Source organism: Neltuma alba, unplaced genomic scaffold (assembly GCF_004799145.2).
Source record: "Neltuma alba isolate B1F8T4 unplaced genomic scaffold, ASM479914v2 tig00006102_pilon, whole genome shotgun sequence".
Lineage (NCBI taxonomy): Eukaryota > Viridiplantae > Streptophyta > Magnoliopsida > Fabales > Fabaceae > Neltuma > Neltuma alba.
This window is the reverse complement of record NW_021634349.1, coordinates 24,678-52,609: the sequence shown is the minus strand read 5'-3', so window position 1 is coordinate 52,609 and position 27,932 is coordinate 24,678. Positions and strand designations below refer to the sequence as shown.

At 37.9% G+C, this 27,932-nt stretch overlaps 5 protein-coding genes across 10 annotated transcripts; all 5 read right to left on the bottom strand.

Annotated features, from left to right (window-relative positions):
- Window positions 1-27: 27 nt before the first annotated feature.
- Window positions 28-11,768, bottom strand: LOC114749564 (60S ribosomal protein L8-3). Its single transcript, XM_028938067.1, has 3 exons — window positions 11,590-11,768; window positions 1,116-1,607; window positions 28-559 (listed from the first exon to the last, which is right to left on the bottom strand). The coding sequence occupies exons 1-3, from the start codon at window positions 11,751-11,753 to the stop codon at window positions 214-216; spliced, it is 1,002 nt and encodes a 333-aa protein (XP_028793900.1). The 5' UTR covers window positions 11,754-11,768; the 3' UTR covers window positions 28-213.
- LOC114749565 (60S ribosomal protein L8-3) lies at window positions 44-6,513 on the bottom strand. 2 transcript variants are annotated; one of them, XM_028938068.1, is made up of 3 exons: window positions 6,054-6,513; window positions 5,035-5,388; window positions 44-205 (listed from the first exon to the last, which is right to left on the bottom strand). In XM_028938068.1, exons 1-2 carry the CDS (start codon window positions 6,491-6,493, stop codon window positions 5,043-5,045), a joined length of 786 nt encoding a protein of 261 aa, XP_028793901.1. In that variant the 5' UTR covers window positions 6,494-6,513; the 3' UTR covers window positions 44-205; window positions 5,035-5,042. The 2 variants fall into 2 exon arrangements, with proteins under 2 accessions (XP_028793901.1, XP_028793902.1); XM_028938069.1 differs by having other exon boundaries at window positions 44-212; window positions 5,042-5,388.
- Window positions 11,769-17,194: 5,426 nt separating the features above from the next.
- LOC114749569 (transcription initiation factor TFIID subunit 14b-like) lies at window positions 17,195-19,660 on the bottom strand. 4 transcript variants are annotated; one of them, XM_028938074.1, is made up of 6 exons: window positions 19,356-19,660; window positions 19,024-19,134; window positions 18,714-18,935; window positions 18,291-18,478; window positions 18,089-18,210; window positions 17,195-17,530 (listed from the first exon to the last, which is right to left on the bottom strand). In XM_028938074.1, exons 1-6 carry the CDS (start codon window positions 19,424-19,426, stop codon window positions 17,438-17,440), a joined length of 807 nt encoding a protein of 268 aa, XP_028793907.1. In that variant the 5' UTR covers window positions 19,427-19,660; the 3' UTR covers window positions 17,195-17,437. The 4 variants fall into 4 exon arrangements, with proteins under 4 accessions (XP_028793907.1, XP_028793906.1, XP_028793908.1 ...); XM_028938073.1 differs by having other exon boundaries at window positions 19,024-19,112; XM_028938075.1 differs by having other exon boundaries at window positions 18,093-18,210; window positions 19,024-19,112.
- A 980-nt stretch (window positions 19,661-20,640) lies between these two features.
- On the bottom strand, window positions 20,641-24,784 carry LOC114749567 (uncharacterized). Of its 2 annotated transcripts, none has more exons than XM_028938071.1 (3): window positions 24,541-24,784; window positions 22,514-23,376; window positions 20,641-21,255 (listed from the first exon to the last, which is right to left on the bottom strand). In XM_028938071.1, the coding sequence occupies exons 2-3, from the start codon at window positions 23,371-23,373 to the stop codon at window positions 21,081-21,083; spliced, it is 1,035 nt and encodes a 344-aa protein (XP_028793904.1). In that variant the 5' UTR covers window positions 23,374-23,376; window positions 24,541-24,784; the 3' UTR covers window positions 20,641-21,080. The 2 variants fall into 2 exon arrangements, with proteins under 2 accessions (XP_028793904.1, XP_028793905.1); XM_028938072.1 differs by lacking the exon at window positions 24,541-24,784 and adding an exon at window positions 23,461-23,589.
- A 2,108-nt stretch (window positions 24,785-26,892) lies between these two features.
- Window positions 26,893-27,922, bottom strand: LOC114749570 (uncharacterized). Its single transcript, XM_028938078.1, has one exon. It carries the CDS (start codon window positions 27,875-27,877, stop codon window positions 27,311-27,313), a length of 567 nt encoding a protein of 188 aa, XP_028793911.1. The 5' UTR covers window positions 27,878-27,922; the 3' UTR covers window positions 26,893-27,310.
- Between the last annotated feature and the right edge of the window lie 10 nt (window positions 27,923-27,932).

The following is a 27,932-nucleotide window of genomic DNA, read 5'->3' as shown; positions in this document are numbered from 1 at the left end:
ACCACAAATGACACTATAAGATTATTGTTACTAGCAAAAGAGATAAACTGCTTAATTGCATTGCATATTAAACAAATATATCAGGCTGTCTAATCAAAACTGCATATATGAGGGAAAACACGTTCTCCAAACAGCGACCAAAAGTTGGCAGACAGACTATCAAAGAGGCAAGATATAAAAAACAAGCAAATAAACACCAATCTACGACTCTCCTCAAGCGCTTTTATCAGCTTTAGCAGCAGTTGCGGCAGCTTGCCCCCTAAGACGACCGGTTCTCTTGGCAGCAATGAGACCGACCTTCTGGCCAGGAGGAGCATCACGCCTGACAGTACTTGCATGACCAATGTGTTGGTGATTACCTCCTCCATGAGGATGCTCCACGGGGTTCATAGCCACACCACGAACCTTAGGCCAGCAATTTCTCTTCACCCTGAACTTGTGGTAAGCATTACCGGCTTTAAGAAGGGGCTTTTCTGTTCTCCCTCCGCCTGCCACCTGCCCAATCATGGCACGGCAGCCACTGGGAACAATCTTCTTTGCACCAGATGGAAGCTTGATCCTGTTATAAGACACCGGTAAATTATATTGTCATGGTTCTCACCAGAAAAATGTTTATTTCACAATAATGAAAATACTGAATAAATGGCCTAAACTTTAGACAACAAACTCAATTCCGATCCCTTAATTGCCAGTGAATACTAATAGTGCATACAATCAAACTAAGCCAAAGAAATGAAACATTTGGATAAGTACTCCGCAATTCCATTTCAAACTTTCAACAAGGCACAGCTAGACACTCGTAGCAGCAATGTAGATCATTGTGTTTTTAATAAGCCATTGCGGGATAAATAGTCATTTTATTGGTTAAATCCAAATTTCCACAAGATCCATATTTGTGCTCATCCTTGATGAAATATGAACCATCCACTATTTAGTTTCGATCCACATTAGAGTTTAAATATACAATGTCCAATTTCATAATCGCTGATTAAAATTTTATATACAGACTAATAAATACTCATTTCATGGAACCGAATCACCATCAAACAGCGATTCAACATTTATGAAACATTAATCGCGGCAGCAAAATGAAAAAAAGGGAGCAGACGGGATACCTAGAAGTGTCATTATCTGGGTTGTGGCTGATAACAATGGCATAATCGCCAGAACACCTAGCAAACACGCCGCGGTCACCGACGTGGTGCTCGACGTTGCAAATAACAGCTCCTTCGGGGATGGATCTGATCGGCAACACGTTACCAACGACAAGGGAGGCTTTCTTGCCGCAGTAAACGAACTGGCCAGTGTACATACCCTCCGCAGCAACAAAGAGCTCCGTCTGCTTCTTATACCTGAAGGGGTGGCGGAATGTAACCTTGGCGAGAGGAGCTCCACGACCAGGGTCGTGAATGACATCGGTGACCACACCTTTCAGATACCCATTTCGCTCGCCGAAGTCGAGGCTTCTGAACCTCGCAGCACCCTTGCGGTGGTGCGTGTGAGACTTGAAAACGGAACCAGCACCCTTCCTCTGAGCACGGATGACCCGCCCCATGGCGTCTCTCCTTGAACGAACGCGAAGGCAAAAGGGTGGGGGAACTAGACAGCTAGGGTTTTTTTCAGCAGGGTTATATAGAAAACACCTTCTTAACCTAGCTTCTTGTGTTTTGTGGGCTGAGGACTCCTGACATGGTTTTTCGTTGTAAGACAAGCCCAATTGTATGGCCTTTAAAAAAGACCAGCCCAAGAATGTTTTGATGACGGCAACATGAAAGCCTTATCTTACCGGAACGAACATGTAATCTTTTCTCATCTCTGGTCGACTGGCCCAACTATATATAGAGTAGGCCTTCGGCTGAAACCTCTGTTTTGCAGTTTGAGACACCAAGAACATTTAAGGTTTAAAAATAATTTTATGATATACGAAATAAGTATGTGAGAGAAGTTTTGTTTAGATATTTATAGAAATATTTTTCTGAAAAATGCTTTTCCATTCATCCAAACACCCCTAAATGGCAATTGCAAAACAAAAAAACTCATAAATTTCTTTAACGATAATTGGCTTTTCTCAAATCAAAAAATAAAAGATGTGTGTGAAGGAGATTTCCGCAGAGGAGAATAGAAGCTCTGTTATGGATTGGACTCTAAATGGAGGTTGCGACTTTCAAAGGCTGGAAAAGACTATGAACAACGATGTTATTCAGCAACTCACTAGTCTCTTGCCTCCTTTGAAAGAAGCTGGAAATGATATTATGGTCTAGAATGCTGCATGTGACGGGCACTCTAGCATTAGAAGTGCTCATTTTTAGATTAAAGAAAATCCTATCTCATTTTATAGTCCTGTTTACAAGCGTATCTGGAAGTGGAAAGGGGCAGAGAGGATCCGGGTGTTTCTTTTGCAGGCCTCTAATGATAGGCTCCTCGCAGATGTTTGGTGGAGCAACTGGTCTCAAGTATCACATTTGCGTGCTTATTGTAATACTGAACCGGAATCTCTTTTGCACATCCTAAAATACTCTAATTATGCGAAGTCCATGTGGCTACATCTTCTACATCCAAGGTACACATTCTGCTTCTTTTATTGTTCTCTCAAAGATTGGATTGCTGCTAATCTGACTCATGATTTTGGTAAAAATGGAATTGATGATTGGGAATGATTATGGGGTGTGGTTGTTTGGAAACTATGGAGGAGGAATGAGGCTACTTTTATCGAAAACTATGAAAAGCCTTGCGACCCAGCAAATGTTCTTTTGAATGTATGGCAGAATAATACTATGCAGCGAGATTATAATCTTTCTGGAAAACATGGCAAAGACAGGATGAACTTGCAATAGACTCCCCCCACGATTTGGCTAGTATAAAATCAATGTTGATTGTGGTATGGCAAAATAAGGGCTGGTTGTGGAGGGATGATACGGAATTCTAGTGGTGGCTAGATTTTTGGCTTTACTTATAACATCGGGAATTGCAATGCTTCTGAGGTTGAGGAATGGGCCATTTATAAGGGTCTAAATTTTGTTGGCAATTGGGTTTAGACTATGATCGAGTCAGAATGCTAAGAATGTCATTGATTTAGTGTTGAAAGAAAATCCAGGCAAAACAGCTAGTTTGATGATCAAACAGAGCATTCTCAATTACAGCTGGGATGTAAAGTTTCAAAGGACTCCTTGAGACTGTAACAGAGTTGCAGACACACTGGCAAAGAAAGGGGTAACAAGGTCCTTATCTTTTGATGTTTGCCCATCTGATCTTTGAGTAATTGTGGAAGCAGAGGGTTTGAGAATTAATCCCTACCTAATTTAATTTCCTCTTTTGGGCCTTGGCCCTCTTTGTTATTGAAGAAAAAAAATTCTTACAAGATACCGGTTCTTATATTAAGGACTAGAGGTAGTACCATTTAATTAGACTAACCAATTGTGGATGTGGAAATGTGACTCTTTAAAAATTTAAAGTAGGAATTTGGGTGAAAAAAAAGTAGGAATAAAGTTGTTTAGCCGGAAATAAAATATTTACGAGTTGAGAAAAATGTTCCTCCTTGTTGGTTAGAACTATTACCTCTTATTTTTAATATAACATCTAGTTGAGACTTGAATTTAATTCTAAATATAGGACCTTAATTCATTTTGTTTTGCATCTTTCCCCAATTATTCATATTGATTGTAAAGGGTTTCTGCCAAGAAATAATTCTAATAATTCAATGCATATGATTGAAAATAATAGTTTAAAGAGGTCAACACATATTTATGACAAATAATTAATTTAACTAATTGCTTAAGTATCTCTAAATTAATTACCGAACTATTATATTAAGGACTAGAAAAAATATAACTATTGATGCCAAAATCACTACCTCAGATTTGACGCAATATTTGAAATTTTTTTTTAGTATCTATCTTCGGCCTTTAATACTCATTTTTTTTCCTCTATTGGAAACTTATAGAAAGATAACTACTGAAAAATCACTGATAATTTCACAATTTTCTAAGATGCAATACTTGTCTCTTTTCGCCCTAACAAACTTACCACTTTATTTAAGTCTCAGTGGCTGAAGTTGGCAAAGCTGACGGTCTACCACTGGTTCTGGGTTAATAGAAGCTTTTTGACTCCAAGGCAATGGTTATAATTAAATTGAATGAAGAGGTGTTTAAATTAGTTTTTCATAAATGATTTTATGATATACAGAATAAATATGTAGTGTTTTTGAAGCACCCCTAATCTTAACCTGGAAGAGTTCAAAGCAATTCACGGTCCAGGTCAGAAAAAGTCAATTCACGGTGACTAGAACAAGTTTGGAGAATATTCTCACACTTTCCACTGTTTAGGCCAAAATTGTAGAATTGCACTTAAATTATCCAAGCAGTACGTATAAGCAAGAGAGCATACAATTGCAGTTTTAATGGTGCAGGCGTGGTGTTTCAAAATGATCTGCAACTGAGTTGCGGTTCTGAAGACGTCTGTATTTGATAACTCAACTCGAGCTTTGAGGTTGCAAAAGAAGGGAAAAACTGTAAGTCTAATGTGGTAATTTTCATTGGGCGAGTTTGGGAAGGTGGAGGTGGAAAGAGATGATACGGTAGCTGAACATGTTGAATACAGGAACCTTGCCAGAACTGAATATGTACAATTGGCTTCATCACAGAAACCATTCAGCATGACTGAGAGCTGAAGTTGAAATGTCGAAGAAAATCTTACGAGTCACTTGGAACACGTGTAGAGCAGTAGCAGCTGAAAATAAATTCTTAAAGGAAAAGATAGAAGAGCTAAAAAATGAGCTTGCTATCATGACACCTTAAGCTACAAATAAATTAAAGAGAACAGTCTTAGTCTTACTGCCCCGAGGCAAATGCAAGCTGCCCCTGAAAGGATAACTGTTGGGATAGTTAAATACTAGTTTTTTTGGTTGAAAATTTTGCTTACTCTAGAATCATTAAGTTGAGAAAAGCTTAAAATTATGAGAATGGGGGTTGTGAAACATGATTGAAAATTCAGCATTATATTGTCTTTCTACTAGAATGCAAATAAACAATAATCTAGGACTCTCCTCAAGCGCTTTTATCAGCTTTAGCAGCAGTTGCGGCAGCTTGCCCCCTAAGACGACCGGTTCTCTTGGCAGCAATGAGACCGACCTTCTGGCCAGGAGGAGCATCACGCCTGACAGTACTTGCATGACCAATGTGTTGGTGATTACCTCCTCCATGAGGATGCTCCACGGGGTTCATAGCCACACCACGAACCTTGGGCCAGCAATTTCTCTTCACCCTGAACTTGTGGTAAGCATTACCGGCTTTAAGAAGGGGCTTTTCTGTTCTCCCTCCGCCTGCCACCTGCCCAATCATGGCACGGCAGCCACTGGGAACAATCTTCTTTGCACCAGATGGAAGCTTGATCCTGTCAGAAGACAGGAGTAAATTATATTGTCATAGTTCTCACCAATAACATGTTTACCTCACAATAATGAAAATCCTTAATAAATGACCTAAACTTTAGAGAACAAACTCAATTCTGATCCTTTAATTGCCAGTGGTCACTAATAGTGCATGCAATCAAGTTGAGCTAAAGAATTGAAACATTTGGATAAGTACTACGCAAATCCACTTCAAAATTTCCATAAAGACACAACAGGACGCTCGTAATGGCAATGTAGAGATCATTGTGCTTTAAAAAAGCAAGAGGCAAAACAGAAGTACTCAATCAAAAAGTATATTATTTTTAAAAATAAAAACTAAATACTGGATAAACCATCGTTTTATTGGTCAAATCCAAATTTACATGAGATCCATATTTGTGCTCATCCTTAATTAGATAAGAAGGATCAATATTTAGTTTCGATCTACAATAGATGTTTTCAATTATGAATTGAAGCATACAATGCTCAATTTTATCATCGTTGATCTAAACTTTATATGAGCATCCCATGCTCATGAAGGGCAGTTTTACAGACTAATCAACGCAAGCTCAACATTTCATGAAACCGACCCACCATCAAACAACAATTCACAATTTATATAGCAAGAACCGCAGCTGGAATATGGAAAAAGGGAAGAGACGGATACCTGGAAGTGTCGTTATCTGGGTTGTGGCTGATAACAATAGCATAATCGCCAGAACACCTAGCAAATACGCCGCGGTCACCGACGTGGTGCTCGACGTTGCAAATAACAGCTCCTTCGGGGATGGATCTGATCGGCAACACGTTACCAACCACAAGGGAGGCTTTCTTGCCGCAGTAAACGAACTGGCCAGTGTACATACCCTCCGCAGCAACAAAGAGCTCCGTCTGCTTCTTATACCTGAAGGGGTGGCGGAATGTAACCTTGGCGAGAGGAGCTCCACGACCAGGGTCGTGAATGACATCGGTGACCACACCTTTCAGATACCCATTTCGCTCGCCGAAGTCGAGGCTTCTGAACCTCGCAGCACCCTTGCGGTGGTGCGTGTGAGACTTGAAAACGGAACCAGCACCCTTCCTCTGAGCACGGATGACCCGCCCCATGACGCCTCTCCTGGAAAAAATGCGAAAGCAAGCGAGGGTGGTGGCGACGAGACAACTAGGGTTTTGCAAAAGGCATTAGGCTTATGGAGAAAACTCCCTCTTGACCTAGCCTTTTTTTTTTTTTTTGTGAAAACTCTTGACTAGTATTTTCATTGTCAGACAAGCCCAATTGGATGGCCTGAAAAAATATAAGAAGCTAGTATATGTTGATGACCGATGTGGGAACGAAAACCATGGCCTTGTTTAACTTTTCGTTTGGGAAACAACTTTTGTTTTTAAAAACTTAAAAACAAAAAAAATTAATGGTTAATTTTCAATTAAATGCTTGGTAAAAAGTTAGAAATATTTTTTAAATAAAAACAATTTTTACATGTTTTTATTTTATTATTTTTCATAAAATCCCTGCTTTTCATTTTGTGTCTTACACAGCTATACTTACCTTTTCGATTGCTCACTTTCATTTACATCGTTTCTTAGTTATCTAAATTGATTTTTAAAAAATTATTCCAAATAATTTTTTTTTGTTTTTGAATGTAATTTGTTAGAACAATCATTCACATAATTTTTTTAAATTTTTTTTCTCAAAGTGTCATCTGCTTTGGCCTAAACTGTAGAATTTCACTTGGGTTATCTAAGCCGTACAGGCACAGAATAGCAGTTTTAATGGCGTAGACATAGTAGTTCAAAGTGATCTTGCAATTGAGTCGTGTTCCAGTAAAGATATCTGTATTTCACAGCTCAGTTCAAGTTTCGAGATTGCAGAAGAAGGAAACTGTGAATTTAGGTTTAATGTGGTATCGTCCAAATTTTGTTTGGGTGGGATATGACTGCGAAGAAACATGTTGAATACAGTAACCTCCTAGCAGAACTGGATATGTACAATTGGCTTCGTCACAGAAACAACGCTGAATGATTGAGAGTTGAAGTTTATGACAGAATCTTATGCTCTGCACCTTAGAAGCTGAAAATAAGTGAAGCATCATTGAAAATTCTGCACTATCCTGTCCTTTAATTAAGAACTCTTCATAAATAATGATCCCTTGTCTTTGTCTGCGTTTTCAAGCATGTTCTGGAGAGGGATGAATGAGGCTTGGGCTGTGACACCAATTAGACTTGCTACGAAGGGTATAAAAATTTAAGCAAACCAAACACTTTACTTTGGAAAACATGAGAGTGAAAGGGTTCATGAAAGAGGTAAAAAGAGCAGAGTTGGAAGATGTGGCCCTTATACTCAGCCATACATTTAGGTAAGAGAGGATGAAGTCATATGCATTCCATTTTTCTAGGAGTTAAAGCGTGTTAAGAAGGGAACAGAAGCAAAGCAGAGAGAAGAACATGATGAGGAAGACAGGAAGTGGTTACGCGTCACAGAGGTTGAAGTAAGAATATTGGGAGACAAAGTTGATATTAGGAGAAAGAGCCGTGGCTGAGAATTTTGGAGTTGGGTACAGGGCCGTGGCATGTTTGGTTCACAGCTTTTGATCTGACAGAGAAGCACAAGTGTTCATGAACCCAACATGTGTGTCCTATTCCTGCACAGCCATCCCCTTTCTTTACAGCACCCCAACCCATTCATTAAGTTGGCTTCCTTCATTCACTAACAGACAAATAACAATTCTTCTACCCTGTTTCTCCAAATGTTCCTTCCTTTCGCCTAACACTAAGTGTACCATCATTCTACTCTTTTTCCCCTCAATCTTTGGTGCGGGTTTCCCCTCCTTTAATTCATTATCATCAGCTTTCAAAATTGATATAATAAATACAATAATTCTGAAAAAAACCATGCATTTCAATTTTAATAAATATATGACACTATATTTTAAAAATCTTTGAGTACCCAAGGACACACTTGGTTCAGGGGTAAAAAAAAAAAAAAAAAGGAAAAGAGATGTTTGTCTTCTCAAAAAATAGTGAAGTATATTTTACTTCTTGTGCTGAGAAAATTTAATTTATCAAGAAGATGAACCTCGTATTTTCTCTACCTAGTAGAACTTTTTAAGAAATATAAAATCAACCAAAAGCAATTTACTTATTAATTCCGTGGTGTTAGGAGATTGCGTTCTTTAACTGTGAGGCAAAAGGATAATATTATTGATTTGTTCATGCGGTGGAAGATAAATTTAATTTGAAAGAACTGATCATTCACGCCATATACGCCAGGGGAACACACCTTACCTTCTAAATATGCGCGATTTGATTGGATGAGGAGACAAATGACACGAGACATCTGGATAATTGATCATTATAGGATTCATAATTTCAACTTACGCCCCATGTGCATTTCCTTTCCACCGTCTCGTCCTGCAAATAAACCAAAAACCGCAAAACAGTGCCACTACGAGACTTGAAAAGTAAACCCATCGGATTAGGTGTTGCGAAAAGAGTTCATCACTAACACCTATTGGAAGAGATCTCCGCATTTAACATTTGACAGAACAAGCTTGAAGCTTCCAATAAAGACATACATGTATTTAACATTAAAAAAGAAAACTTGAAAATTGAAGCCCGCCTCCATCGAATTGTAGGGCGAGTCTATTAAGTAGATGCAAAAAATATATTTTAAAATATTAAAATAAGGTAATAAAAGATGTTTTAATTTTTCATAATAGGGGTGTTATCAATATCATCATTTCATGATTTTTTTTTCCCTAAATACTATTTCTGTCCCCCCAAACACGAGACCAAATGTCACTTCTTTTCATAAAACATTTGCCGTTCCCATTTTCATTTACATTTATGCCAATAACAAACTATCATGATAAAAATAAAAATGCAACATTTTTCTTGTCAGAGAGAGAACGAGAGTTGATTTAATCGAAACCTCATCAATCAATCACCATTCTCCGTGATTACCTCCAATAATTCATCAATCAATTCTGGAGGACAGAGAGGGGCCAAAAAAAAAAACAAGAAGAAGAAGAGATCACACCAACGGTTTTTGGCTTTTCCCTATTTGTACGTTCAGAAGTTTAGCCTGTGCACTGAAGCAGTCAAGTCGTCGTTATTTCAATGTTTCCAGAAAAGTACTATTTTTTTCATTTTTCTTCGTTAGCTTGTCTTCTTAAAATGAAAAATGAAAATCATCATTATCATTAAAACCATCAGCGATTCTTATGCTGGTTATTACTTTTTCTGCTTATTTCATCACGATCAATCGGTGAACAATTCCTGATTGATTCTTCTCTCAGTAAGCAGACACCTAAACGACATTATTAGGGGAATATGAACATCCGAATCTAAGGCTCCCAACAATTCAAGACCTTTACAAGACACTATATTTACACTTGTCACTTAAAGACACGGGACACCATAAAAGAATACAAGAAAAATTTGAACTGTTGTGCTTTATCTTACGTAGATTTCTCACAAGGACACGGCCCTCTTTTTTAAAAACGTTTCTGTTTCATGGCACGTCACAAACCCACTCGTCCCTATATAGCATTAGCAGCCTAGCATTTTGAATGGAATAAAAGCGAATCATTCTGCTTTATTTATGGGGCTAAGGTAATTAGATTATGTTATCTGATAAGCCAGGGAAAAAAACAAAAGCATTGAGAGCTTAATCGAGTAGGGGACCCCGTTTGGATGACAATGAGACCCCATGTGCATGTGCATCAAATGGACAAAGTTAGAGGGAGATTCAGCTTGCGTTTGTGGGAGGATAATCTCCAATATTAAGGCCATCAATTATGGACGAGTCGAGTGGACACCATTGAGGGTCCTACGTCATGCACTAGAATATAATTCTCATATAATTGAAAGGGAATTAAAAAAAAAAAAAAAACAGAAAAGGGGTTTCGGTACTTGTAATTGTATGGACCAGTACTCTGTCCTGTGATCAGTGGGGTTAGAACCTTGGAAGAATTCACGAAACATTGTTGAGGATGTTCATTTTTGGATTATGACCCTATAACTTCCAAGCAGTGATGGCAATAGAAGCCAGTGCATGAAAAAACATGCAACCGGCAAAGTTTCCCATGCAAGACAGAACATGACTCTGGGTTCTTCTTTCACTGCTTGGGCTATTTGCAGACAATTGGTTCGGTGAAGGAAACTTCCGATTATTCAGAAAGAAAAGAGGATCTATCTCCCCCCATGATTGAAGCTTAAAGCGTGATGTTAGGAGATTGATGTGACAGAATCATCAATTATGCGTAAGAGATGACTGATTGCGACACGTAAACTAAGTCCAGCAATTGAACCAAGTCACCAACACCTAATTGCACAACTTATCAGTAACATAGAGACATTTAGTAACATTCTGCATTTTTGGATGCTGATAAAATTCTGAGGCATGAGGATGGTTTTGGCACCATTATGAAATAATACAAAATGTGTTAATCTTTCATATTGAAGACCTTCTAATGAAATGTTTGGAAACAATTATGCATTTTAAATTCCGGTAACAGCTGTGTGAGCTTACAATTAGCTCCTCCATGGGACCATCCCTAAACAACTAAATCCGTGACTGCCCAGAGATCAGTTTACAATTGAACTTCTTTTGGTTTTTGACAAGTTGTGAGATGAAACCCTTTCTTTTACCTTCTCATCTTCTCATTAACACAAAGCAGAAACTACTTTTGTTTGATTTGAATGTCGAAGACATAGCTTTTCATTCTGTTGAGCACTTCTCCAAGCCTTGAAGTGATATTAGCAGCAGCAAATTAGTAATCACGGGCAAGTTACAGAAGAGAGGATTTGAAAAAAGGGGATGAATGTCCCCCCCACCCCAAAAAAAAAAAAAAATATCCTCATACAAATCATGACCGATGAAGGATACAAATGGCATTTCCGAGGAAATGAAAACCTTCAGGGACGTCAATCTATGTACAAATTACAATAGCATATGGCAAAACGTTAACAATGTCCTGGTCAGAACCACCGCTTGACCAGGAGATTTATGACGTAAACGAACACCACATCCACGATGCTGAGTCCTTCCCACTTATCTGATCATGGACGTTAGGTTCTCAAAGGCAACTTCATCACAAGGGATGGTAAGACCCATATCATGATCGAAGCCAAACTCCTCCTCAGCTCTTCGCAGTAGAGTTTGAAACTGTGGGTGAGCCAACCATGAAATTGGTATAATGTACCTGGTTCTGTTTTCCCCAACATAGACAGCAAAATGGCCCTTAGGAACATCAACAGGAAGACCCACTTCATGGTACCCCTGTTTCTTCCCAAAACTTGAGCATCTCTTAAGGATTTGCTTTAGTACAACCGCCTGTGGTAGCTTGTTGGATTTTTTGATGGCCATGAATGGGGATGCTTAGAGCTTTGAATGTTGTTGGCGGGGAGAGAGGTGATATAGGAGATATAGACAGAGAAGAGAGAAAGTGCGATTGAGGAGGGTAGAGAAGAGAGGTATTTATCATGGGTGGATGTAGAAGAGAGGAAAGTGTGAGAAACAAAGGCATGTGGATGTGGGGGCAAAGCAGCAGACCACAAGTGTCTTAACTGTTTATAGAGGAAACTGTTTACAATGAAACGCAAGTTCCAACCCCACTGGACTTTCGCTTGCCTGCTGCTTCCTCAAAAGACAACATGGGCCTCTTAATTTTCTACCAATTTGTCTTCACTGACTTGTTCTATTGTCACCACCCTGGAAATTTTCACCCCCTGTCCTTGCTTTTCTCTTAGTCGTCTTTTCAATTTTCCACCATTTCTGTCTCCTACCGTCTCAGCCTTTTATCATATTTACCCCAACCTCCATACCTTTTTCTTTACTCAGCAAAAACTTTATCACACGAAGTTTCGAACCAGTTGAATATGATCTTAAAACAAATGTTTTTTATTTATATGTCTTTTTGGATGTTAGCGGATAAAGCTCATGTCAAAACACAGGTTAAAAGAAGTTACATTTTCCTTTTACAGACATGACTAGCACTTGTGATTTTTTTTTTTTCAAGAACCAGTATCAAGATGGTCTTAATTACTGATAAGTATGATCCTTTTTATTCTGGCCAAAACGGATTCTGTTTCAACTGGGACTTGAACAAGAAAAAACAAATCTCTCGAGCAAAGCTGAAGGATCCCATCTAAGAACTACAAGGAAATCTCTCTTTTGCTAAAATGGTGGAGAAGATACTAAGCAACACGAATACCGTGGCAGGGTCAAGGGCCGGAAGGAAGCAGCGTAGAAGCGCCTGCTCTATATTATAGATACATCCATGATCTATATCATCTATCATCGACCACTTCAATTTTGAGGTTGAAACTTAAAGATGGGTTTAGATCAAGATATCGAAATTGAGACTTGACGTAAAAAGCATTAGACAGCTGGCCATTCGTACTTCTATCATTTGAACAAAAAGAAAAGGTGAGACTATATAACGCCTTCCAAACCCGACTAAATTCATTAGGACTAACTAGATATGCAGGTAATAAAGATCATCGAAAAATAACCGAGTAGAATGAAGTATTTATGTATTATGATTAAATCTCCAGAAAGAGAACTGTATAGAATCATCTGTGATGGGATTAAAGATGAAGTATTCAAATTCGTTACATATTAACCGGAAAAAATATTGAAATATGTCCATGCAAAAAGTCTCAGAGGGACGAAGTTGCTGGAGGGGTTCACCGATTCAGTTCTATTGTCCTCTTCTGAACAGTCTCCGAATGGTAGTTTTGATGTGACCTTGAACCACATCACCTCACAGTTCGGAACTTGAAACCCAAACCATTCAAGTTCTTGACTAGAGGGGTTCACATGACTGGCTCTTTCTGTTTATTCTCTCCTCTTTATCGTGTCGTTGAAGATACCAAGGATATAATTTTGAAAATATAAGCTTCAACATTCCTAATTAATAAAGGAGAAATGCATGGTTAACATCACTCTGGAAAGGAATCTAACTTACACAAAAGTTAATAAAAAGAAGTGTAGCAGTGCCAAATTATCTAGTAATCAAAAGAGCAAATTAAATACTCTTTGTTTTGTCCTGGCCAGCTAGAAACTAGTAGAATTTTTATGATACACGCAAAATTCCTTGAAAGTAAAACATGCTTGCTCTGGCTTGTCCATTTCTTATTTCTGTTTCCCATTCATTTCATCTTCAATAATCCTTTTTGTCTCCTCTGCCAACGAAGATTTTGAACTTTCTTGGTTTATGCTAAGTTGAGTTTTTAAACCTGTGCCAATGAAGATTTTGAATTTTTTCTTATATATTTATTGTTGACCCCACGTGTCATGACTCAATCTTCAAACCGTTTTATCTGAAGACAGAATTAGGGATTTTAACAATTATTTCCATCAATTTACATCACATCAATTTACGCCACCCCACGGCGCCCCCCCCCCCAAAAACACACACTGAAAAGAATACAAGATCTGGCATGTACTTTAAAATTACAAACTCAGCCCTTTTTATCTTTTTGCATTTATTTCTCTATAATCTAACAGCTACTACTTCCAGAACCCTATGAATCAGCTTAATCATGGTGTAAACTAGTTTAAAACTAAATTATTGAAATTGAAAAGAAACCCCAACCGGCAAAACCTCGGAGATATAAAGTACGGAGACTTTCTATCTCCCTAGATTATACCTAGTAGCTTCCCAATAATCAATTTCAGTTCTTATAGTGATTAAAAGTTCAATTGACATTCAATTTTCACCCATGTTTGGAAGTTCTCCCTTCATTGCTATCAATGGCCCATCATTTCTATCACCCTTTTGATATTCATTCTTCGGATAGATAGATTCTCTCAACTCACACAAACAATTAATCAAACACGTAAAGAACAATACTTAAACAGATAATACCTAAAACTGGATACTCCAGAAACTGGCACTTGTGGCTATGTCCTGGCGTCAAGCTCCATATTAACCAGAGAATTTCATTGCTATTTTTCACTATAAAACCCTTTCGCTATTACTAAATTCTGCTATTTTCGATGCTCATAAAATGAATGCAAAAAATTATACTTCCAAATATTTTTTGAGATCTTCATGTTTTAGTTGCTTCCGGGAAATGTCTCACATATCCAAACTGCCCATGTGGTGTTGTTGAAAGACAGGAACATAAGAATTCAGCATGAGCATGGGAAAAGGCTATGATGAAGAAGAAGTTATGGTTTATAAATTAGCAAGAACCACTAGTATCTGTAGCCTTATCGATCATAACAGGGCTCGTTGGCAATTTGGCATGTTCCAAGGCCCGAAAAAGATGCATTCGATGACCACATCACGTGATCACCTCATATACGTTCCCTGCATTGTTTTGTGCATATCCAGAGCAACTTCCACTTTTACTCCAATATTCAAGAGCAAATTGGTAGCCGTTATCAATATTAATATAGCATATAAAAAGTATGAGAAGCCACAGTTTTAATGATGTGACTTATTTTAAATTCCATGCGAAACACACACAATCTACTATAATTTAACAGGCATGTTCTTTAGTAATGTTACTTACGCATGATTGTTAACGTGTGATGGCAATTGTGTTGTGGAAAAAGGCTTTGGCATGGAAGGAGCTGAGTCAGAGTTGAAACGTAATGCTTAAGCATAACCATCTCTGTGTGCGTGAGAGAGAGAGAGAGAGAGAGAGAGAGAGATTTAACTTAATATTAAGCGTTTGACCAAATAAGTAATATCAAAATCAAAACTATATGGACATGTTTGATTTTTGGCAGGGTAATCCCATGCATTTTATCTTACTGTCATTCTTCATATTGCCTCTCAAGTTACTAATTTTAACTGATAATCATCTCATTTCAAAATAATAATCTACGATTGGAAAAAGATATATTCAATGGTCTTTGTTGGTCGAAATATTTTCAGTGCTTCAAAAGTATATTTTTTCCATATTAGAAACCTAGCGAAATGGACAAATGTGATCAAGGTTTTGAAAAAATAGGTTGACTCGCAGAAGAAGCCTTTCAATCACATTCATTTAAGATTGCAACAAAGGCGTGGGGTTTTGGGAAAAAAACAAAGGAGGATGAAGTGGAGGGGCTCTGGGCTGTGGTCTAGGAAAAAGAGGACCACAGTCAAGGTTGTGAGACAACAAAAAGAATTTTGGTTTGAGCTTTGAACATTCTCCAGCCCAATGAAGCCTCATCCAAGGAACAAAACAATCTCAGCCAGCAAAGGCACTCATTTCTTAAAGTTCCACAGACAATCTTCGTTTGGGGGAACGGAAAAACAAAAGGGGGGGTCATCATTGTCGAGAAACAGGGAGCAGGATCTAATACCTAATCGAGTTATTTATGGATGGCAAATTTGCGCCTGGAAATGGATCTCCCTGTCCAATAAATAAACATGTAAAGACATGCTCCTTTTGTCTTCTAAAGCCTTATAAAGACAGATTTAGACCCATCAAGGCCCTCTCAAGTTTCGGAACTAGCTGCCAAGCAGTTCTGTCTGCATCAGTTATTGCAATAATCATTATCTGATGTGGAAACTTGTCAAGACTCTTCTAGTGTATTGATTAGGATCAATCAAGGGAAGCCAGCAACAATGTTGCTTTCCTTGCAGAAAGTGCGTGTTCTCCAATTTACCACCAGAAGCTCAGTCTAATGACAATTTAAGCTGATCATAAATAAAATCAAGTGACTAATATACGATGTCGGGACTGCGTTAAGTTTCATGTATATTAGAGACAATCGTTTTCACAGCATTGGATTTATAAATGCGACCTTGTTTAGAAAAGAAAACCTTTTTGTTTTTGACAATTACTCCATCGGAGTATAGTTGATAGGCCAATCATCTTTGACTGACATATCGATTTGAATCATGGAATGCCATATGCCTCTGGGAAAAATCGATGGAGCACCATATTGCGAAACAATTTTCTTTTTAATGGTTTAACTCTTAAACTCCATTTACCATAGTCAGTTTCCATGAATCTTAATCTTATGGCATCATTTTTTAAATTAAAACTAACGGCTTTCCCTACCTTTTATATGGTGTTATTTCTGCACATAGTTAATTATACCATTTGTTGGATTAATTATATGTTATTAAAGATGTTAGTAATAACTACTTGAGTTAACTCAAATGGCGACGATGGGATGAATGTAATTAGAGGGTAAAGATCCAAATCTTCGTAATGTAACAAAAATATTTAAATCAATGCAGAAATACAAAATTAAATATCTAATTTCAATACCCTCTGTTTGAAAGATAGTGTTTCGTTAACGTAATAAGCTCGTTCATGTTTCCTTCGCCGATGCTATCAGGACACCACTCACATAACTTTTCGTTATTTGTTCTCTTTGCACGCAATTTGCAGCAAAAAATAGTTGTGGTAAAATATATGATCATCTACATATCTCCAAGCTAGATTTAAATTTTGTAACATGCTATCATTGTCGAAATAATATTCTCATTTTGGAAATACAACATTACCTCGCATCTCATATACTACAAAATCTGTTTCAGTACTCATTATTTTGATTAGCACTTTAAGCTTATTAGATCTAAATCATATATATTTGATTTGAATGGTCCATATTTAAAATCTTTAATTAATTATTTTTAAATAGAAAAAATTATTTTTTGAAACAATGAAAGTTAAGAAATTATCTCTACTTTACATATTAAAATAATTATTTTAAATAAATAAAAATAAAAAAGAAATCAAATCCAAACCATTCAAATGAGATATAGATATTCCAAATTTAGTGAGTTTAGAATGCTCATCAAAGTGATGCGCACCGAAAATTGCTAATGCATAATTATGCAGAATATTATGTAAATCAAACAAGATAATCTATTATGCTGCGCAACTACCACGTACAACTCACTTCCCAGAGAAATTATAAGAGCAATCTCTTGCCTTACACAAATCGAAAGATTCAACTCGACCTACCTACAAGGAGGCTTTCGTGTTGAGATGATATGCTTATTTACAGAGATGACCATGCAGGACCAATATTCAGTATTGCAACTATTAGAAGAAATTAATTTCACAAATATAAACAAAAATCATGTACATTCATAAATCATAACCAGAGGCTGGTTTTGACATCGGAGTCGAACCCTCCATCAAGCTCAACTGTCTTCTCAGCTTAACAATGTGAGCTTGCACCTAGCACATTGGAAATATCACCAGCTCAGAAGCCACAACTATGTCTAAAATTACAACATGGTATTGCACGTAAGATATTGATTTTAGATGAAAAGATTTTTTTTTTTTTTTTACGGAAAGGGAAAAATTGAATATTCTCAATAGAAATAAAGATAAGTCCACAAGTGCCAATGCAACAGGAACAGCTAACTTAGTGCTCATTCAATGCACACTGCACAATCCCCGACAGGGCAACACGGGGAGAAAAAGGCAAGAACCACGCACACTTCATTAAATTCACCGTACGATAAAAGCCCCCTAGAATGCCGGGAACAACAATAATGCAGACAATAATCTTAGAGCAAAATAAAAGAGCTGACGTCAATTGAATAAATAAATAAATAGAAGAGCTTAAAAGAACAATTAGCCATACCGAATAAATGAAGAATGGATCAGGGAATCAACGATGTTTTCAAATAAATAAATTTACCATACCATAATGTTACTCTAAGAAATGCAGCATAATTAGTCTCTATTCTAACACACACACACACAAATGAGGTGGTTAGGAAGTTCAACCTCCTGGCGTGCCGCTGCAAGCTTTAAGAGCTCATCAGCCTCTGAAAAATTCATGAACCACTGGCTTAGGTGATGGTCTTTGGTATCAGCTCTGCCCTTTTCATTGACACTCTCAACTGGAACTGCAAGAGGGAGGTGGGGAAACCATCAAATGAATACTTATGAGAAATAAAATATTACAACAGCACTCACACAAACTCACCAGGACTCGGTAGATTAACACTGGCAGGAAGCCTAGGCACAATAACCGCAGGATGATTCCGCACACGTGCCAGAAAAGCCTCATAGGGATCAGGAAAAACAATCTCATTATAAGATTCTACAACAACAGGTTTCTTGGTGGACTGGGGGCCCGATTCATCCTCAGGATATAATTTCAAATGGTGGTACCTAGGAAAAAGAATCCAGTAATCCAGTAAACAATATATATCTATTTATAGAATTTCAATCCAAAGTAACTGTGTCATTGCTGTGCAATTATTTTTTGAATTTTAACTGATGTTCGTCCTCTATTCAAAATTCGTTCAATATCCCCGCGCAAGTGGAGGGCTGGGGATGTTCGAGTTACTTAAAAGACGTCTAGAAAAATGAGTTCTCGGCAAATCAGCCAAGCTAAACTACTCACAAATCCAACGGTTTATCACAGACATCATTGTGAAAAAAGAGGGTTATGGCGATTTCAAATTCACCCCAGCCGCATTCCGATAATTCGAATGGCGGTGAATCAACAGCCCTCCTAGGGTTGTTAAAACTAGGATGCAATTGAAATACAACCCGCTTAATGACCGCCCCAAGATCTTCGTTGGATGCCCCGCGTACATAGACCGTCCACTTATGCGATTGAGACCTGGAAGGAATGAGGCATTAGAGACAATTGCAAAACTGATAGACGCATAAAAACATAAGGGACTCAAACAATCAGCGATCGAACTTACTCACTAGCCTTCCGGCCCAGGTAGAAAGCAATAGTACCATATACAATTGGAACACAAATTTCAACATCTTTAACTCTCTTATTTGCATTCTGCAACATCCAGAGATGATAACTGTCTATAAAAAGAGGAGTAAAATTTCCAAGAATCGTAAACCAAACTTCTTAACTCAATTCACCATCGAGAAGAATATACAGAACCCATGCATAGCCGTAACAAAAGATTTAAGGTGCAAAATAATCAAAATTCAAAATGAGCGTGAAGGGAAACAATTAGGTAGGAGTGTTAGGGTTCAGAAATTGTTAACAAGAACTACAGGGGGAGGGAAGGAGCACCTTCTTATCGGCGTCCTCAGAAGGTATCCCAATTTTAAGACGAGACAGCTTAGTGGCAGAGGAGCCATCATCGGGCTGGTGATCACCTTGTTTTCTGAGGGCCACGGAGTGAGACATTATACTGTAAATTCGTGAAAAATACAAACAAGGGATAATCAGCAGAAGCGATAGAGTTAGGGTTTTGAGATAAGACAGTCGTTCTGAGCTGAGAGGACAGGGCGTGCTGTTCTGTTGCCTTTCCTGCGCCTGGCTTTCCTTTACGGCTGTTCCGTTCCCGGCGACATTCTAATTTTCTCATTTACGGCCTCCATACGAAGTCAGCGCCGTAAAATAATACTGGTACAGTGGTACTACCTTCCCATCTTAATAAAAAAAAACCTTGGTAACTAATTTCAAAAAATTAAAAAAAATAGTTAATTTAGTTATTTGTATCAAATACATGTTTACTTTCTTAAATTATCCTTATTCAATTACATACATTGAGTCTACATTTGGGTAGAAATATCTTACAATTAATAGGAATATTTTTTAGAACACATTATAAATTTGAGAGACAAAATAGATTGGAGTCTTATGTTTAGAATCGTTAACTAACTCCTATAATTAGAGCCGGAGGTAGTACTAACTATAAGAGCTAATTAACATATTTGAGTAAATTAAAAAAATTACTTAAATTGATTATTTGTAATAAATAAGTGTTATCTTCCTTTAAACACCCTTGCTAATAAGTGTATTAACTAAAACTATTATTTAATAAAATATTTAACATATACAACTAGTATATAACTACTTTAAAAAATTAAATAAATATAAAAGATAAAATGGATTAAGATATTATATTTACTACTAAATTAAAAATCAAATTAGTTTTTACATGTAGCACAGAAAACCTTCAACGTTTTTCTTTTTTAACTATTTGTGTAGCCAATTTTCAATCATTATAATTTCATTTTTCGCCAACAATCATGATCATTATGAGCCTTGGGGCTTGGGTAATGAATAGTGTATATCCATGACTTCCCCGAATAATTTTCTCATATATTTTTAAAATTTCATATTATTAATATCATTATTTTATAGTTGGCAAAAATGTATCAGTTTGTAGCACTGGGCGACCAGAATTTTAATTTTCAATTATTAATAACCCTACCCGTTCATATAAATAATCATTATTCTAAACTTGTTAAATACAACATCTTTAGCTCATTCATCTTGAAGATTGATGAGAAATAAGAATTTCACTTTTAAATGCCAATTAAAATTAGAATGCACCGATTTTATTTTCAATCTAAAAACTCGATAAACTCAACAATTGAAAGATAAAAGATTGTTCGTTCACTCACAAGCAATAATTATGATATCAACATGACGGCGATCCACGACGCGGTCTTCAACATTTGTTGCAAATATAGACAACTTAAATCCTTTTTCTTTTTTGTCCTTTCATAAAAGAGCAAGCCAAGTTTTCGCAGTTTCGCTTCGAGTACATATTGTCTTTGACGATGAATTCCAACAAAAAGGCACAATGATGGCACCAGAGAGTAAAACAAAGGCACAAGAGATGAGTAAGTAGCCGTTCACTGCTGCTCCTTCGGGACGAGAGGACTTCAATCATGATGACAAGTGCATTGCATTACCCAGGAAAACTCCTCTTGGATGCCTCCCACAGTCCCACGATAAGCAGGGGCGCATATCATGCAAACAATCAGTAAGGTATCACAGCATCTACATGTTCGAAGCGCTCAAGGCCATTACCTTGCATTGTTCATTCAATGCCAGAAGCTGGGCCTCTTTCTTGTCAAGCAGAGAACTCAACCTCACATTCTCTTCCATGAGTCTCTGAACTTCAGCCTCTTTCTGCATTTTCTCACCCTCCAATTGTGTAGTCTTCTCAACCAGCCTGACTCACAGCAACGTCAAGCAGTAAGACAATACACATCCAAATAAATCAGAACTTCGTGCAAGGGGGATGAAACTAAATTTGCAGATGAAATCAAATGAGTTAATGAACTGACATAATAACAACTAACAAGCTTTAATCCGACACAAGTGCTTAAATTAACGTTTTATCATAATGTTCCTCCACAGAATGTATATTCAAAACTCAACTGTGCCTTTGTGACCAGAACTTATTTCCATTTCAAACACCTCAGCAAAAGCCTACTAATTCAACCAATTTTGAAGAATGCTTAGATAAAGAATCAATTAAAAGCAGCCAGAACAAAGCACTCACATTCAAAAGCGCAGTACTGGCGTCGCAAGTGCATGGGCCAACATATTGAAAAATTTTGCGCAGTACAAGAATAAATTCCATATATCATGATTGTATTTGGACCAACCATGGTATTATAAATTGATAGTTGACCTCAACAAAGTAACAGCAATTCAGGCAAAGCACTAATGATTAGTCATCTTAGAAAAGTTAAGAACCCAAGTCTTAAGTTTAATACCGCAGGCAGTGAGAAGCAGGCCAAATGCAAGCTAAAACTAATCCAAACTCAAGCAGGGAAGGCACGTCTAATTAGAAGGACAAACACGGAAAATCCCTAGAAGTCGATATACCACATATCTACAAATAAGCATAGCCATTCCTGTAGGATGTTCATATGTCGCACTCGTAAAAATTGCACAATTCAGCAGTGTGGTTGTGGCTCTTGAAAACCGATAAAGAAGCATACAACAGTAACGTTATAAGTCATTGGAGGATGAGATCTTGTTCAAATAAAAGCAACAAAAACAGCACATATAACCATGTTTCTTCTTTCATCACAAAGGATCTCTTGTTATACAAAATGAATATAAATGGAATGAAAAATAGAATGAGAATAGTAATCTTGAAAATAGAAAATGACTGCCGTATCCCTACTTTTAAAAAGTGAAAAAAAAAAAAAAATAGAGATTGCTAGATCATGATTTCAAAGGTACAATGAACATTACACAGAGGAGTTCCCTTTTTCCTACTAAACAGCCTGTGATGCTCCACAAGTTCCACCAAAAGGATAAATTACTCGACAAAGTTTAAGCACTTGGTACAAAATGGCATTGCCGTCAAGCAAACAATAGTTAGCCACAGAAATCAAGCAGGAAGTTTGATGCAGATCAAACACTTGAAAAGGCACAGAATGAAAGTATATTGCAAAGAGCACATAGATACTCACCGTTCAAACAGCCTCTCAATACTTTGAAATTGCTTCTCCGATGAAAGTAAGGTTTCTCTCACAGATATTAAACTGCTAACATATGATTTCAAAGATTCAAAGTCCCGTTTCACTCTACTGAGCTCCTGCTCATTTTCAGAAGCTCGCTGTCGCTGTCTGGTTGTTTCTTCCACCAAATCCTCAACCCTTTGCCGCATTTCATTCAAAATACTATTTGTGCCCAGAGCAAAGCGTTCCATCTCCTCTAATTTAATAGACATATTCTCTAACTGGGCAGACTTCCTCTTAATTTCCTCCTGACCTAAAGTGACTTTTTCCTTCTCAATTGCAGTTTCAGATTCCGCCAACAAAACCCTCTTCACAAGGATTTCCATAACATCTGCAACCATCTGAATGGACTTCAGTATCTCACCTATATAAGCTGCATCTTGTTCATCTACCAAACCATGCTGCCGGTTCATTCCTATCCATGACTCTTCATCTGGACTGTCAAATGAAGAAACATCAACATTCCTGGACCAACCTGATAACGGTATCCCATTTTTGTCCACAAGCCCTACCCCCTCTAGTTGTTTGATACCACAAGATGTGTGGGCTAAATGAGGAACAGCCATGATTCTAGCCTTGGATTTTAAATAGGTCAATAATGTAGCAGTAGTTTTGACTCTCCGCCAAAGAACATCTAACTCCTTTTTTGCATCTTCCTCCGAACCCTGTATGCAGGCCTTAACCTCCATGACTTTTTCTTGCAGGATATCCAGTTGAGACTGGTTTCTTTCCATGTCCTGCTTCCACAATTCATCAGTTTGGCTCGGCTCAGGCTTCAAAGCTGGCATGTCAATGTCTTCATTTGCAGCCATTGACTGTTTTAAGTTGGATAGAGATATGAGAGCTTGACATTCTAAATAATCACGATATAAATAATTCTAGTTATGAAGCACACGCACCAGAAGAAAGAGAAGCCCCAATAATCTATGGTATGAAAACGTTTACAATGATGTCAAAACTATAATGCATGACAGAGCACCAAGGGACGTGCATAGCTGGAATGGACTCCATATGTATTAAACAATTCCAGGACTAAAAGAAAGCAATGTAATACGATGAACACCAAATACTGGAATAAACAAAAATCAAAGCACACATTTTGTCATATCTATATTAGTCTAAACTTTAATCATGCATACAATTTAACCATATCAGACTCATAAATACACTTCAGATCGTCCACAACAAAAAGTCTATCATGTATACATGCTGCTGTTATGAAGCTTCAGAAAATTTATATCATCAAACTACATGCTAACTCCGGAAAAAAAATTTGATTGATATGAGACGTTAAATGCTCAATGGAATCCAAATCATATCAGCAGGACGTTTGTATCCACCATTTGTCCAGTTATCACTTCATGATGTCGTCACCGTACAGCACATATGCTATAATAATCCTTTAGATACCGACTTTATGATTATCGGTAACACAAATGGATCCAAGTAGACCTATTGTAAAAACTAGATGTCCCCGCTGTGTAGCTACACCTTTGTTGCCAAAACTTACTTCGTTGCTAATAATACAAAGCATCACAGCGAAACACAATTGAGGCCGATGCATAATTCGTTGACACAGCCAATTTTTTCTTTTGGAAGAAGGTAAAATTTTGAGCTGTTACCAATTCTGAGTTCCTTCAGAGCATTCCAACCAGCACCCATCATCACAGCAACGCCCCAATCAAGTCATCCCAAGATAATGAACTCACAAAAGAATAAAAACATAAACCCTAATAACCACATTGACAGGAAAGAAGAAATTCAGACACCACAAATTTGGGTTTCCGCTACTGTAAGGTGATCTTTAAAAAATGCAATTTAACCCTAGTACAGGAAAAAGAAATGGACAGATTTGAAGTTAAAGTAGCCACCCACCAAGACTAGCTAAACAACAAGATGGCAGGCTCAGAACGTTAAAATAAAGAAGCCGAGGGGTAAACAGAGACAATTGAGAGGGAATCTTCCCAGGGGCAACATACCGAGGGAATTGAGGACGAGAGAATGGGAGGAAGGGGAAATAGGAGGCGTGCTTGGATGAGAAGCGAGGATCGTCCCTGGTCGGAGTTGAATCGTGCTGTTCCAAGCGGCACGCGTTTCCCCTTGCTTATGGAAAAAGAAGGCAATCCGAACCAAAAATCTGAAGATAATCAGTTGGTGCTTCCTTGCCCCCCTTCCCTTTTTGCTTTTCAGTTTCTATTTCCCTCTTTCTCTCTCTCCCTCTCTCAATTTCCCGGTTTTTAAATTACAAGTGGGATGATTATTGATTATTGAGAATGTATAGACAAAAATTGTAATATCCAGTTCTTTTGCCATCAATTTTGCAAATCAAATTCGTTTTTCACATTAACTTTGACTTCAAATCACGGCAATTACCTTGGAAAGTTTGCAGTTGAAACAAAACAAAAAAAAACTAAATTTTTTGCCTTTGCCTTAACTAATATATTTTTTAAGAGGGTGAAACTTGGAAGTACAAGACTCAATTTATGCAATGCCTTTTTCGAAGAATGTGAAACCTGAAAAATACTAAATAAATAAACAAAGTTATAAATATTTTAATTTTAAATTATTCTAGGTTAGGTGGGGAAAGTATGGCAACTAAAATTATATATCTACCAAACATTTGATACAACTGACAGTGGACCTTGCTGCCGAGATAGAGGGATTTTGTTTCCGTTCTGCAGCGTTCTCTTCCCTGACTTGCCAAAATGCCAAAGCCGAAAGCCCTCATCTTTGTCGCTTCTCTCCCTCGCTCTGTACGCTGCGTTGATTCTAAAACCATGTCGCATTGATCCAAACCAATGAGAAGAAGAATTGGGAGTTCTGTTTCTCCAGCAATTGAAATCACGCCTTCCTGCTTTTCAGCAATCGCTATGATAAGCAACTGCCGTCTGTTCGATACTGAAAACCCCCAACTGTCACCAAGTGTTGGCGATTGAATATGCACAAGTTCCTTCTTTTTAGTTTCCCATGATTGTTCCGGTGTTTCTATGATACTTGATTTTGAATTTTCAGGGTTTTGAATCTCTTCTCATTCTGATTTTTTTTTTTTCTTTTCTCCAGTTCTATGAAATATTTTTAGTGTGTTTGTCATTTGTATGTAGTTGTCTGCTTATATGGGGGCATCAGAGACTAAATTCAAGTGATGAGATGATGTAGTGTTTGTGACTTAAGGTGGGCAGGTCTGGGACAAATTTAGTGTGTTTATGGTTTATGAATCAGCATTCAGTCCCTGTTCATGAGATGGCCTTCTTACTGGCCATTTTTCTTGCTCGTATTCAAAGTTTGGATTTTCCTTCGAGGTTTATGGAAGGTTGCAGAGGCACTTGACATCTATTTGTATAATTTGTTTCTTATTGGTATGCAATATGCGGAAAGAAGTTGGAATTAGCCTTTAGTCATCTTGTGGTGTATCGTATGACCACATGAGAACGGTCTCTTTCGTTATTTCATTGTGGCTTACATCTGCAACAGTTATTGTCTTTGAACTGGCAACTGAGCGCTGTTTCGCAAAACGGTAGATGCTAGTTACTTGCATGCTCTGAATTCCGAGACAGATTTGCAGGGTTAAAGCATGGCTTGATCCAGGTAGTTTAGTTTAAGCTGGCAAGCTGTTCCGCAACCATTACAACGATATCAAATTCTAGACTATATTCGGCATACTTTTTTTCCCCTTGTCTTATGGTAATCTAAAGTTTATCACTACAACAAAGTTAAGTTATCTCGCTCGGTTCATTTATTTCCTTGCGCTGTTTAATTTTGTTTTAGAACCTTATTACTCTGCGAGACAGAGTCCTGAGCATACCACCAAGCATTGAGACATGCAACGTATTGTATTAGTACGGTTGTTTGATATTTGATGTTGTGTGACAAATTGATAAGAAGGTCTTGCTGCCAGCTCATTTGAGATCTTCCTATTTTTTGTTTGTGTATTTGGGGTGCATTGCACATGTTGGTCAATATATGCACGGCTTCTTTTCCTTCTGGGCTCTGGCTGCGTTCTAACATTACTGACGCTTCTGGGAGATTGGATGTGTACAAATTGCAGCAAGGACGATTATCTTTCTGGATTACAGCGTTAAAGGTCATTCTTTAATTTGACAATAAGATTAATGCCATGATTCTAGGACATGAGATATGTAAATGACTATATATTTCCCTCTTTCGCTCATTAAGCTCATTAAGAGATGGCTCTAGGAACTCGGAACCTTTTGTTTTGCAAACTTCTCAGCCTTGGGCGGATGGGATTGATTATACTGTATCTTAGTTGGTTATCCAAACTGAGCTAAACAGAGTGATCCTTATTTGCGGTTGTCGAACTCATACTAGTCAAGTCACACGCAAACAGCCAATGTTGCGGTGGAACATTGGATTCATTAGTTAAGATTGCTGCTTGCTTCGAATTTTGGATTTCCAGCTTTGAATTGTTTAGCCTTTGAAAGATATATACTTGCTACACTTATTTCCCATTTCCTAAAAAGAAGATTTTGGGTATGAGTTGTGTTATTGAGGTTGAATCTTCCATTCTTCGTTTTTATGTGCGCAAATTAAAGAACAGGATAAGTGGACATGAAATTCATACTCTATCCAACTTTATTCATGCACTAAAAGGTATGACTTGCTCGTGCGCTCCTGATCAGGGTACTTCTACTATTGTGAGAATTAACATAATCCTGGCATGCACCAGGATTAAAGGCAAACCAATTTCTTCGCCCGAGGAAGCAGTACTCAGCAGTTGCAACTCCTGAGAGATCAGGAAGATCCCTTGAACACGGAAGAAGGGGAGAGAGGAGGAGAATCCAACTGGTAAAGATTAAGGGACGGCCCCACAAACCTGAACAATATCCAAGCCCCTATCATTATGAAGATTGAAGCGTATGCAAACTTATTAAGCCAAAACAGTAAACCCTTCTCTCCCATGTACAAGTCAGTTGCCTTCTCCGCCAAGCTCATGTCCTCCCATTTCTTCGGATAACTCGCTGAAACCTTTGCCTTGGTGGATTGCGCGGCGTTCGAGACTCCTCCATCACCCCTCTGTTGCCTGGCTTGCCTTCTCGACCTTCTTCTGAAGCGTACTTCCACAGCTCCCGGCGGTGGCATGGTCGGTGATTGAACTGAGTCTGGCACGCCGCTGCCGCCATCGTTAACGTTGGTGTTGCCGCCACTATCAGGGGTACTACAGGCGATGGGATTGAATCTGAGAAAACGGTGTCGTGGATGGAAGAAGGTGTGGGAGTGCTTGGGCGTTGATAGGTTAATGAGGGAGAATGAGCTTGAAGAGAGGGAGCTGGTGCTCGGGTGACATGTCCATGGCTTCATGAGATGATAGCAAATGCAGAAGCGGCTAGACCAGCGGCTGCATTTTGCCGATAAG

Excerpts from the sequence above, each read along its gene's own strand:
- LOC114749567 (XM_028938071.1), bottom strand. The coding sequence starts at position 23,373 with ATGGCTGCAAATGAAGACATTGACATGCCAGCTTTGAAGCCTGAGCCG. Across the intron at positions 21,256-22,513 it reads ATTGAGAGGCTGTTTGAACG|GCTGGTTGAGAAGACTACAC; the intron begins GTGAGTATCTAT and ends GCTGTGAGTCAG.
- LOC114749564 (XM_028938067.1), bottom strand. The coding sequence starts at position 11,753 with ATGGCCATCAAAAAATCCAACAAGCTACCACAGGCGGTTGTACTAAAG. Across the intron at positions 1,608-11,589 it reads GTTGGGGAAAACAGAACCAG|CTGTCTAGTTCCCCCACCCT; the intron begins GTACATTATACC and ends AAAAAACCCTAG. Across the intron at positions 560-1,115 it reads CCAGATAATGACACTTCTAG|GATCAAGCTTCCATCTGGTG; the intron begins GTATCCCGTCTG and ends GTCTTATAACAG.
- LOC114749569 (XM_028938073.1), bottom strand. The coding sequence starts at position 19,472 with ATGTCTCACTCCGTGGCCCTCAGAAAACAAGGTGATCACCAGCCCGAT. Across the intron at positions 19,113-19,355 it reads CTGAGGACGCCGATAAGAAG|AATGCAAATAAGAGAGTTAA; the intron begins GTGCTCCTTCCC and ends TGGATGTTGCAG. Across the intron at positions 18,211-18,290 it reads TGTTAATCTACCGAGTCCTG|TTCCAGTTGAGAGTGTCAAT; the intron begins GTGAGTTTGTGT and ends TCCCTCTTGCAG.
- LOC114749565 (XM_028938068.1), bottom strand. The coding sequence starts at position 6,493 with ATGGGGCGGGTCATCCGTGCTCAGAGGAAGGGTGCTGGTTCCGTTTTC. Across the intron at positions 5,389-6,053 it reads CCAGATAACGACACTTCCAG|GATCAAGCTTCCATCTGGTG; the intron begins GTATCCGTCTCT and ends GTCTTCTGACAG.
- LOC114749570 (XM_028938078.1), bottom strand. The coding sequence starts at position 27,877 with ATGAAGCCATGGACATGTCACCCGAGCACCAGCTCCCTCTCTTCAAGC.